This window comes from Gigantopelta aegis, chromosome 8, assembly GCF_016097555.1.
Source record: "Gigantopelta aegis isolate Gae_Host chromosome 8, Gae_host_genome, whole genome shotgun sequence".
NCBI classification, from domain to species: Eukaryota; Metazoa; Mollusca; class Gastropoda; order Neomphalida; family Peltospiridae; genus Gigantopelta; species Gigantopelta aegis.
The window spans coordinates 37,269,464-37,280,823 of NC_054706.1; the positions used below are offsets into that span (position 1 = coordinate 37,269,464).

General features: G+C 32.8%; 1 protein-coding gene across 1 annotated transcript; it reads right to left on the reverse strand.

Annotated features, from left to right (window-relative positions):
- Positions 1 to 414: 414 nt before the first annotated feature.
- On the reverse strand, positions 415 to 11,010 carry LOC121380139 (transmembrane protein 72-like). The gene is made up of 6 exons (XM_041508923.1): positions 10,869 to 11,010; positions 7,998 to 8,058; positions 6,943 to 7,014; positions 6,173 to 6,312; positions 3,168 to 3,270; positions 415 to 2,534 (listed from the first exon to the last, which is right to left on the reverse strand). The coding sequence occupies exons 1-6, from the start codon at positions 10,951 to 10,953 to the stop codon at positions 2,432 to 2,434; spliced, it is 564 nt and encodes a 187-aa protein (XP_041364857.1). The 5' UTR covers positions 10,954 to 11,010; the 3' UTR covers positions 415 to 2,431.
- Between the last annotated feature and the right edge of the window lie 350 nt (positions 11,011 to 11,360).

Consider the following 11,360-nt stretch of genomic DNA (forward strand, 5'->3'; position numbering starts at 1 on the left):
ACATAATTAGAATATTTAGATGTATTACTGATAATAGTTTTTACTGAAACCATCTGCTTTAAAAAACAAATATTTCAATATTGACATCATCTTAATCTGCACGACAAGTCTATTTGTCAATTACACAAAGTGTGCTGGAATGGCAGAAATATATAAATAGAACTGTATTCATATTTAACACTTTCCTATTGTAACGTATACTGCAATAGAAAATGTGTTAACAGCACTAGAATGCACTAAAAACATAAATAAATAGGTTGCACCAATGTGAGGGAAATCCAATATATCATACACCGCAAAAATAATAAATTCGAACATGCTATTGCATACACACACACGACTGTCCTAGTATATTAATTATAACACACTATTGCATACACACACACACACACATACAACTGTCCTATCATATTAATTATAACACACTATTGCATACACACACACACACACACACACACATACAACTGTCCTATCATATTAATTATAACACACTATTGCATACACACACCTCTCATCCAATTATATCAAGTAGAGAATGCTATTGTATGTCACAACACACAAAACCATTGTTATTTCAAATCAAAAAGTATATAATTATGTATTTCAGAAGAAAAAGATATTTTTAAAGTTATACCTACAGCTCTTCCAGCCATATACACAAACATTTTTAATTGTCACATACATATAAAAAAAAAATTAAAAAAAGAAAGAAGAAAAAACATATTTTACAGCTCACAAAATGGTCAGAAGACTTTCCCCATGAACCGAAAAACACAGGCTAGAATAATTTAAATAAAGAAATCTGAGCAACCTTAGAATTAAGTAAAACCAGCAAGGTCAGATGACTCACAACTAAATTTCAAATATTAAAATTTGATCAAACATGTACTTCTGAACACATATATGAGAACAAAATCTAAGATGAATGAACTATACATGATTGTCAGTCATCTTCAACTAAGACTAAACTATAGTCAGTGGAATATCTCAGTAACGGGGGGCTAAGAGTAAGATATCTATGTGTACATACACTACACACTTATAAAACATTACATGTAGAATGCTATTCACTCTTTGAAATAAAATATTTTACATGTCAAATATAAAAACAACAGAGTGGAGTTGGAACACCACTACTAACATGAAATGTTGAACTTAAAACAGTGTTCAGAATCACTATCCCAGTCAATTTGATCTTTGAGCATCTGACCCTAAAATGTAGTTGTTTTTTAAGTATCCTATCTGAATTAAAAGTTTGAAGTGAATCCATTTAAGTTTTTGGACTAAACAGTGTGGAAACCAAACAAGACACATACATGTATACACATTAAAACAAGAAATATTTTTTTCTATAAAAATATCAATTACTGTAAATCATAAAATATTAGCAATCTTAAAAGTTAGCGAAATCCAAATAAGTAACATATTAGATATAGAACTTTAGCGATGTCATCATATCAGAAAATAGAAAAAGAATAAGCTTAAGTTTTAGAGTTAGCTGAAATATTTATTTTTTATATTATGTAGCTTACAGACATCTTGAATTTAGTAGAAAATTGCAGTAATGTGCTTGCTAATTAACTCGTGTTATTTGATATCCTTTTGGTTCAATCAATAATATGTAACCATTGTTGTGCCTTCACTTAATCACAGACAAAACAATCTCACAATTTTTTTTGGAACAGTCTGTTGTACGTCTCTTTAAATTTAGCATCATGAAATATTAGCGTCTTGTATGACCACGCTAAAATTCACTAACATTTCCTGATTTACATGACTTCCTTTTATCAGATCAGAAGTGTTGTACAGATGTTTCTTAAAGGTCAAGACCATAATAAACTGTGTCACTATAATGTTCTACTTTAATAAAAACCAACAGCATGTGTTATTTCTATTTTTGCTTTCATTTCAACTAGCAAAGTTTGTTGCAAAACAACTATGCTAAACATTTCAATATTTTAAAAACAGGAATGGCCATTTCATATTGTTTCTAACATGACCTCATTTGTGACCTAATAATAACTTGAAACCCAGATTATTGCAAGACTTAGCCATTTTTGTTCCAGATTATAAATCTGCAAAAAACTAAGACTACCTTCAATAGTTATCAAATATTATAAAAGCCTAAGACTTAGGTTTATGCATATTTTCTATTTTGGAAAAAACCCCACCCACAAATGACATCTCTATTGAAGGCTGCATTTGTCAAGAGCAATTTTAATGCAAGATTTTTAGTAATATTTCCAAAAATGAAAAAGCCTTTACTAGAAATGAAACCATATTAATGATATTTGATTACAACTTGGCTAAACAAATTTTGTCTGGCTTTATGTCTAGCGTATTATGATCTTGACCTTTAGGATGATCGGCGACATTGATTGGCCATCATGACAGACTCCAGACTGCTAATCAATGCTGATTGGCTGTCCTGTCAGACTTCCAAGATTTCAGACTGATCAGCAACACTCATTGGCTGTTCTGTGTTTGGATTGATGATGTCATCTTCTATCATGTCATCTTGCAGATCTTCGAATCTGTTTCACAATGAAATACACGTCATATTAACAGTAATAGCTGCAATACACAGACCACATTCAGCAGTTACAGTAATACCCTATCTAATTATGAAAAAATCCTTTATCAGATAGCTATATATATAAAAAAATATATATTAAAAGTTAAACTATCAAGTCAAATAATTTGCTGTTTTCTGTTGATACCATATGCCCAATAATTAACTTTGATTTTACTTACAGAATAAATATACTATTCTATTTTCATTAGGGATAGACCAATGATATGTTTTGATCTTAAACTTGTGCAACATGTGATCAATGAGACCATGCAGTTTGGATGTTCCATACATCGCCATAGTAATACATGACTGAATTAGAATTGTCCTCCAATGAACATGATAAATGTAGTTGCTTTACTTGACGTTTGTTTTTCAAAATATCCCCCACAAAAGTTGAGTAGTACACTTGTATTACTGCACACATATTAATTATTACTGTGCATATATTGGAATATAGCATGTTGCTTAAATTAATATATTTTTCAACTAAATATTTAGACATTGTATTATGAGAAAACTTTTTCTTAAAAACATAATAATGCACTGTTTTTCAAATAAACCATGAACTGTTTTCCAGTGCACAGACACTTACCTATCATAAGATTCTTTCTGTGATAACATCTCTAGTCGCTTTTCTCTCCGAGTCTTGAAAGTTTTAATCATATAAAACATCCCACTAATGAAAACTAAACAACCTGCAAACAAACAAACAATTACTTTCTACTTCATTGTGTGTAATACCGTATAACTGGACATTTTTGTGGTCTAAAATGTTTGTGGTCTGGGAACTAAAAACATTATGAGGTTTTTTTTATTTTCAAGGCTTTACAAACCTGTAATGTGAGTAGTTTTAATTTCATGGTTTAGCAAATATGGTTTACGAGAATATTGTTATTGTTGTTTGAAAGTTTCATGTCGGCTTCCATTTGATTGAAATCGCCAGAGCTAAAAGTTCAACAATAGAACACTCAACTGTATTTAGCTAATACATTACGCTATTAGCAACACAACTGATCACAGTCTTTGCTTAAAATAATTAAAGCCAATTACAATATGTGTGGTTTTTCTACGGCAGACGGTGTTGTGTTTCATACTTAATCAGAGTAAAAACAACAGACACTTTATTACTTCATTGGTCATGTTTAAGCATGGCACACATACCAGTACATACGCATTTTATATTCAAAGTTGAATCATAAGTTTGTTGAGCTGGTTGAATAAAGCTACTGTTAATAACAAAAGTTTTCTGCAGTCCTCGGTTTTTTATTTTATTGTTGTTCACCAATAAATATGTTTTCAGATAAAATATTGTCTGTTTATTTGAAATATAATGACTTGTTGTCTTGAATATCCTACTGTCTTGTAGTTTCCTGTTGTCTGCGTATGGCAGGATATAATATAGTCAGGTCAATTGTTAGTTACTGCAGTGTTCCGAAGACGACAGTGGAGGAATATACTACCAATCAACCATAGTGCGGTCACAATGCATATTTTTGATAAAAATATTTTATATTTTCAAGGTTTTATATTTTGTAGGTTTACCCTCGAAACCCACAAAAATAAAACCCCACTAAAAGTGTACATTTGCTTGGTACAATAACAACTACACCAACAAAATTCATTCTCAACGGTAGTGTGAATCACTACAGCACATTTAACACTAAGCTTAAGTATTAGGTTATAAATGCAGTCCTTAAAGCCGCACACCCTAGTTCCATCCAGCAAAAATAAATTATAATTTGGTTAATCTACAAACCTGTAACACACTTAGATCATGTTTTTATCAAATGGAGTGAAAAAGCAGGTTTTATATCGATAAATACCATGGGAATCCCCATGTCCCAATTGCTTGAAATAATTTTGAAAGTTAGTATTCTGATGTCACCGGTAGATGTCGCTCGAAGCACAACAATGCCTACGCCACGACAAATTTCACAGACTTGGGGTGCGTTCGTTTCACCTCTCCTGGACATGTTCCAACTGTTCTGTCCTGGTTGTATCCCCTCTCCAGATATCATAAGCAAAATTATTGGTTTTAAGGGTTTGTAATGTTTTGTATTGAGACACTTACTTGTCTGAACTTTATTGTTACTGAAAATGTTCACGAACTGTGAAGAAAAATCTTACAAATGAACAACAACAAATCGGATGTTGATTGCGCGAACCGTGCACGAGAAAACAAACCGAACCGAAATGATAACGGTCACGTGATATACCAACGTCTGTGACATTGAAATGGAAATATCCCCTCTAAAAATTGATTGGAACTCGCTTGCTAAACAGTTTTTTCTCGACAGCACGTCTTGTGAAAAAATGCAAAAAATGCATTTCGTGGTTTTACAAACATCAGGATTACCAAAAAGCACTTCAGGTGAATGGAAATGTGTATTCTAAATAATAAAATGTAAGTACAGTATTATTTTATTTGTGAAAAATGGGGTTTAATAGCGAAAAACAACGCCGTAATGGTTAACAAATAGCCGTTTCTAGGGTGCGTCCCTTTAAAGGGTTTGTCCCAAGTGTGCTGCAATTGTGAAGATGTTGCTGACCAGTAAAGACTTTTAATGACCAAAATTACACATTAAAGATATTTTTCCGCATAAAATATTAGTAGCTGTATATTAAATGTGTTTTTGATTGTCCTAATGCTTGTACTATATTAAATTTCAATGTATTTCCAGATTTAAAAAAAAATGTCACTTTGGGCTACTTGCAAATATTAGGATGATCAGAAATAGACTGAATATACAGACAATTAAATTTTTCTAAACAAGAAAACATACTTATTATTACAAAATTTTATTAACTAGTCAGAAATATCTTACAAAGAAGGAAATGTTTTATTTAACGACACACTCAACACATTTTATTCACAGTTATATGGCGTCAGACATATGGTTAAGGACTACACAGATATTGAGAAAGGAAACCCACTGTCGCCACTTCATGGTTACTCATTCTGATTAGCAGCAAGGGATCTTTTATATGCACCGTCCCACAGACAGGATAGCACATAACACAGCCTTTAATATACCAGTCGTGGTGCACTGGCTGGAACAAGAAATAGCCCAGTGGGCCCACCGACAGGGGTCAATCCCACACCGACCTCGCATCAAGCGAGCACTTTACTTTACTTTACGCCCCGCCCCGAAATATCTTACAATGCCGTGAACTCAGGATAGTCTCTTCAATACTTGGATAATAACTAAATCACATACAAATGAATGCACTGAACAAGGACAAGTTTCTAAGGAGAAATCACGGACTAGCTCATCAACTGTTGACCATTTTTGGCAAACATCGCAAAGAATAATCCCTACCAAAGGCTGGCACGCTTATCTTAAGTAGTCTGTAATGACAGCACAGTATTTGAGTGTTGTGATTTATGATGACAAACAAATTCATTAAGTTGTTCAGATGTATCATCCTTAATAAATATTATGTACACCAGTAAACTTTCTGCAATGCTATAAACATAAACGGTGAATAATAACCGAACAAAGTGCCTTCAGCCTAACACATGTTTTTGTTTATTCTGTTTGTTAGAAAATTACTTTCTAACTTCAAGAACAAAATATTTTTTAAAATCTATTTTACCTGAAATAAGAGCAAGCAGGACTTTGTGTGGCTGTATAAAACATGGAATAGCTAACAATATGTAAAACAATCCTTTCTTCCAGTCGTCTAACCACAGAATGACATCCCACAATTTCAAAGCCTTCACCTTTTCACAAAGTCTGCAATAAATAAAACAAATTTTTTTACTCAAATTCTGACATTCCGTTTAAAATAGAATCAGAATGTGAACTCTATTCTTTAAAACATGCCAAAATACATGCGGTACTCCTAAACTGTTGATGACAGTAACAAAACTGTGTTTTTGTTTTTACAATTATTTAAAAAGCAGATAAAGCTGCAAGAAGTGATGATATGGGATCCAAGTAATAATATGACATTTTTAAAATATGTAATGTTGAATTCAGTATCATCCAAAACGTCTAAAAAAAAAAAAGGGAAAAAAAAAAGACAGTTACATTTAAATAGATCAGCTTTATTTTAACAATTACTAAACACATGATCTTGGCTGCCATCGAAGGACTTATCTTTTCTGCAACTTGAGTTTTTAAATTCAACACCATCCTAAACAAATTAGCTACTATATTTCAACATGCTGGCTTTATGTACATTTAAATAGTTCATCCAAGTTCTTTCCGAGATGAGTTTTCACCTTTCATTTGCTTGCTTGCATAAGCTCATCTATAATACAGAATGCACTGACACAAGACCTCATTATGTCATACTATATTGACATACTATTCTTAATTAATGTACTTACACGTTCCATGTAATAATTAATAAGCACTTACCCTACATCAAGTGCTACACAAAAGTTCACAGCAAACACCGACTCAAACACTGCTATTACAAATGCAATAACACTGAAATAGAAAACACAGCTAAGAGTTTATATTATGGAAATACATCTATACATGACAGTCTCTCTGTCAGCAAATGAATACAAATTAATACCCATAAGTATTTTTTTTCTTTAGATGTCACATATTAATTATTATGTAACTACAGGTTCATAGCTGGATGACCACAAAGATGTACCAAGAAGCCAATCAAACGGCTTGATTCAGTGCATGTGTATTGTTCAACAACAGGATGCAATAATTCTGTGTTTCTGAAAACACCAGATTTCAAACCAAACATAAAATTATGAGACAGAATCCCAAACTATTTATATTAAATCATGTTTATGATTCTGGCAAAATCCTGAAAAAACCCCACCCAAATTCAATGTCTGAATAATAAAAAAAAAATACAAACATAAAACGAAAGGGACGGGGGGTTATAGATAAAAAAAACATTGTTAAGGATAGTCTGTAACATTTTTGTTTCACCGTATAAATGTAATAGCTATCTGGACTGAACAGTTAATAATATGTAAAAGGGTATCTGCGAATAATAATAATAAAAAAAGATGTTCCCTAAAATATTATATACATTGATAAACAAAGAATACTACATGAGTGGCTATTAGATACCATTTATTTTATAACAAGTTATTTCATAATTTAACATTAATTAAACAGTTCTTTAATTTGTAAAATGTTAACAACATAAATAATATCAGAACGAAGTAAAAGTTAAAAAGGTCTTTAAAAATATGTATTAAATACTAAATTAATAGTAGTTAATAAAACTTAAAATGTAAATATCTAACTATAAGTGATTCAAATTTTGTTCATGAAACATGGTCAATATTTCTACTGAAAATGTTTGGGGGTTTTGGTCAAGTGCATATACATGTATTTAGTCTTCTTAGCTAGATGTTGTACTCAAATCATTGTCACCCAAGGTAGCAAACTATATGACAGATGGAATTACCTTGAATAAACTAGTATCTGTTACTTACAGTAAATATATTCCCAAACTATGTCCATAGTATATCGCTTCAACACCAGCACCACTGAGAACTAAAAAAAAACAAATAAAAATATACCAGAGTTTGTCTTAAGTAAGTCGTAAATATATAATGAATTACCAAGCTTTCTTTAAAGTTTTTTGCGAGTCTTTACCATTAATTATTTCCGTAATTAGTGTACAACTGAGATTGATGACAGTCCTGACAGACGATGCTGTATTGTGGATTAATATTTTGTAACGGGCAAGACACCAATCTGTTAACACTGCAGATGTCATTCATAATGATTCATGCAGTCTTGTTAATATTTTAAATTGCAGTCCAGACATGACAATGCTTCAAACACATTGGGTTCATCAACTGATAATTAGTAGGACCAACTTATCTGTGTCAGTCTGGTTACAGCAGATGAAAACAAGTAATTAGTCATTGTTGATTGCTCCTATTACTACTATCACAATTTATCACACCTTTGTTCTGGCATATTGCAGTTCTATCATACCAAAGTAGTAGTCATCCATTTTAATGATAATGTCACAATTATGGCCAGTAAAATGGGATTGGGGCAAGTTAAGCAACCGCCAGGGCGAGGTGACCAAACACTACGATGTGTTAGTAACTTTTTGGGAGTGAGTTGACTAAACAGTTTGGTGCAGGTTGACCAACCCCTGGGGCGATTTCATACGGGAAAGTTGGTTTTAGGGCAAGCTGACCTACTCTCTTGTATTCTTGAATTCATACTAGTTAGCATTTAAATTCTGAACCACAATTTTAACAACTACAATAAATTACTCTCCTACCTTTAATTATCATTATATTTTTTATATATTTTGTCCAGATACAAATTGCAAAAAAACCCCACGAACATTACCATGACACATACTCCAGTTACTAGATTATAACCTACATGTATGTCGACTTCGCTGAGATCTTCTAGGACAAAAGGCACAACATTTTTCACCATCTGCCATTTTGCTTCTTCTTTTTTATGGAATACTCTTCAAGAGGGGTGGAAGCCTCCGAAGCATATGACGTAATTAATCTCACACCATGACAATTGCTTTATATCTTAGCACATGTCATGATGTTGGTACTTTACGTCACATACTTCTACCTCTCTAAAGTATTCCCTAAAAAAGTAAAATGGCCTTTGAAAAATTTGACATTTTGGATATTCTGCAGTATTCTCGCTGCTCCATTTAAACCCCGCTCTTGCATTTTGCCGCCCTCCTTTATTTTCCTACACCATACTATATTTTACAGCACCTATCTCTACTATTTCCAAATGCACACTTTTCTCCACACAAAAATAATCATTATTCTGCACACTGAACATCAAAGGAAACAGCTGCGTTAATTGTGTGTACAAAAAAGCATCTGACGACAAACTTCAGTAGATTACGACAGTTACCGTAACCGGCAGGGTTTCTGCCAGAGGGTAAAACGGGTAAAGTCCAATAAAAATAACCAGTTAATGATAATTACAAATAAATGTTTTGTTACTTACACATTATTATTCATTGTTCATTTACGTTGGAATACAGCTACCATCTTCAAAGAAATAAACCAACAAGTGAGAATCACACTTCGCCGTTTTTCCCTGAACGCGGAATACTGCGGCTGATCGTTCAAAACATTGCGACTCAATACATACATTTCCATTTCAAACAAGCAGCAATGGAAAAAAGAAATAGTAAGGATTTTCGAATGTGACAATTTATAAATACATGTAGTTTGAACCGTCACACCAGTATTCTAATAGACTATTGCTACTAATAAATGTTGTGGTTTTTATAATCATTTAGGACTAAGGTCTATGATGGTATCAATATTACAATATCAATATTATTATAGAATCAATATTATGCCTTCTGCTTTCATTAAAAAACCCACACAAAAACATAAATATTAAATTTAAATAATATTCATTAAAAAACCCACAAAAAAAACATAAATATTAAATTTAAATAATATCAACTATATTGCAATATGGTTTTGACCATATCATTGCACCCCTACAAAATAAGGAGTATGTCTTTCCACAAAGTCGACCACCCAACACACAGGGTGTGGTGCCGTGCAGCCGCCCTCCTTTAATTTTCATCCAGCGAAAACACTGTTCTGTGTAAAATTTTCTCTACTAGGGTGCTTTTGGAAGAAATGTGGAAATTTTATGGGACTAAACATTTTTTAATTTCATAGATGTTCAGTTCATTCCATCGAAAGAGCTATAAATATAAAAATCAAAATGCAGTTTTAGTTTTTACTTGATGATCCACTGCATGGTCGAGTAGTCAGGGCATTTGGCTACAGTACCCATGGTTTGGAGTTCTAATCCAGGCCGTAACACTACTATGTTAGTAGTGCTAACAAAGTAATGCTTAATGCAATATTCAGTTGATAACACTAATACCCAAAACATGAAAAGAAAGGGGGAAAATACAGAAGTTTTTACGACTTTAGTAAATATTTTGTGAAAAAAAATAGATCTAGAATTAGTTTTTATTTCATCTCACTTTCCAAGACCAAAATGATAAATTCCATCAATCCATGACTCTTTAGGCCTAGAAAATAGCATTTGGCATTTGCAAATTCCATGAGACTGAATTTCCATGACCTCAGACCTGGTCCTGTATCATGTAATGTATGAAATCCGATTTTAGAGGGCGAAAACACAGGTAACCTCAACCAATAACGTCTAGGGTACCATAGTTATGTTATATCATAAAGAATATATATGTAACTATTGTATTAGTACTTGGGTTTTTTGTTTGCCAGTATCTGAGTTTGGGGTTACCTGTGGAGGAAAAGACCGGAGTCAAAGGGATTAAGTCTAGGGCGAAACGACCCGTTACCACTCACCTAGTACCGCTATGAAGCCAGAAATTCTGCAAGTCCACAGATATACCTCACAACAGCAATCATTACTTGCATACCCCATTGGCATTATTAAAGTTCTTAAGTCATCTTTACACCAGCTTAAACATACCTACACATGTCGCTAACCTGCATAACCTTCTAACCCGGAACTATACCTGTACTAGCGGAAGTTATTTTTCTTTACTTTATCAAGGTTCCCAATGGAAACAGGGAACCCCATGATACACGGCTATCTTAATTTTCACGCAACAAAATGCATCGAGTCTTGCAATGCTAACATACAGTTTTCATCTCATCTTGACACAAATCCCTATGAGCATTCGTCCCCTCAGGTGATACCAATTAGACGAACCACCAGACTCATGGACTGATATCAAGTCCGGCTTTTAAGCTATGAGTTTTATGTTAAAATCGGATTTTTAAGCCATACCACAATTTTGTTTATATATCTAAGGGACATTACTCTAAATAAAA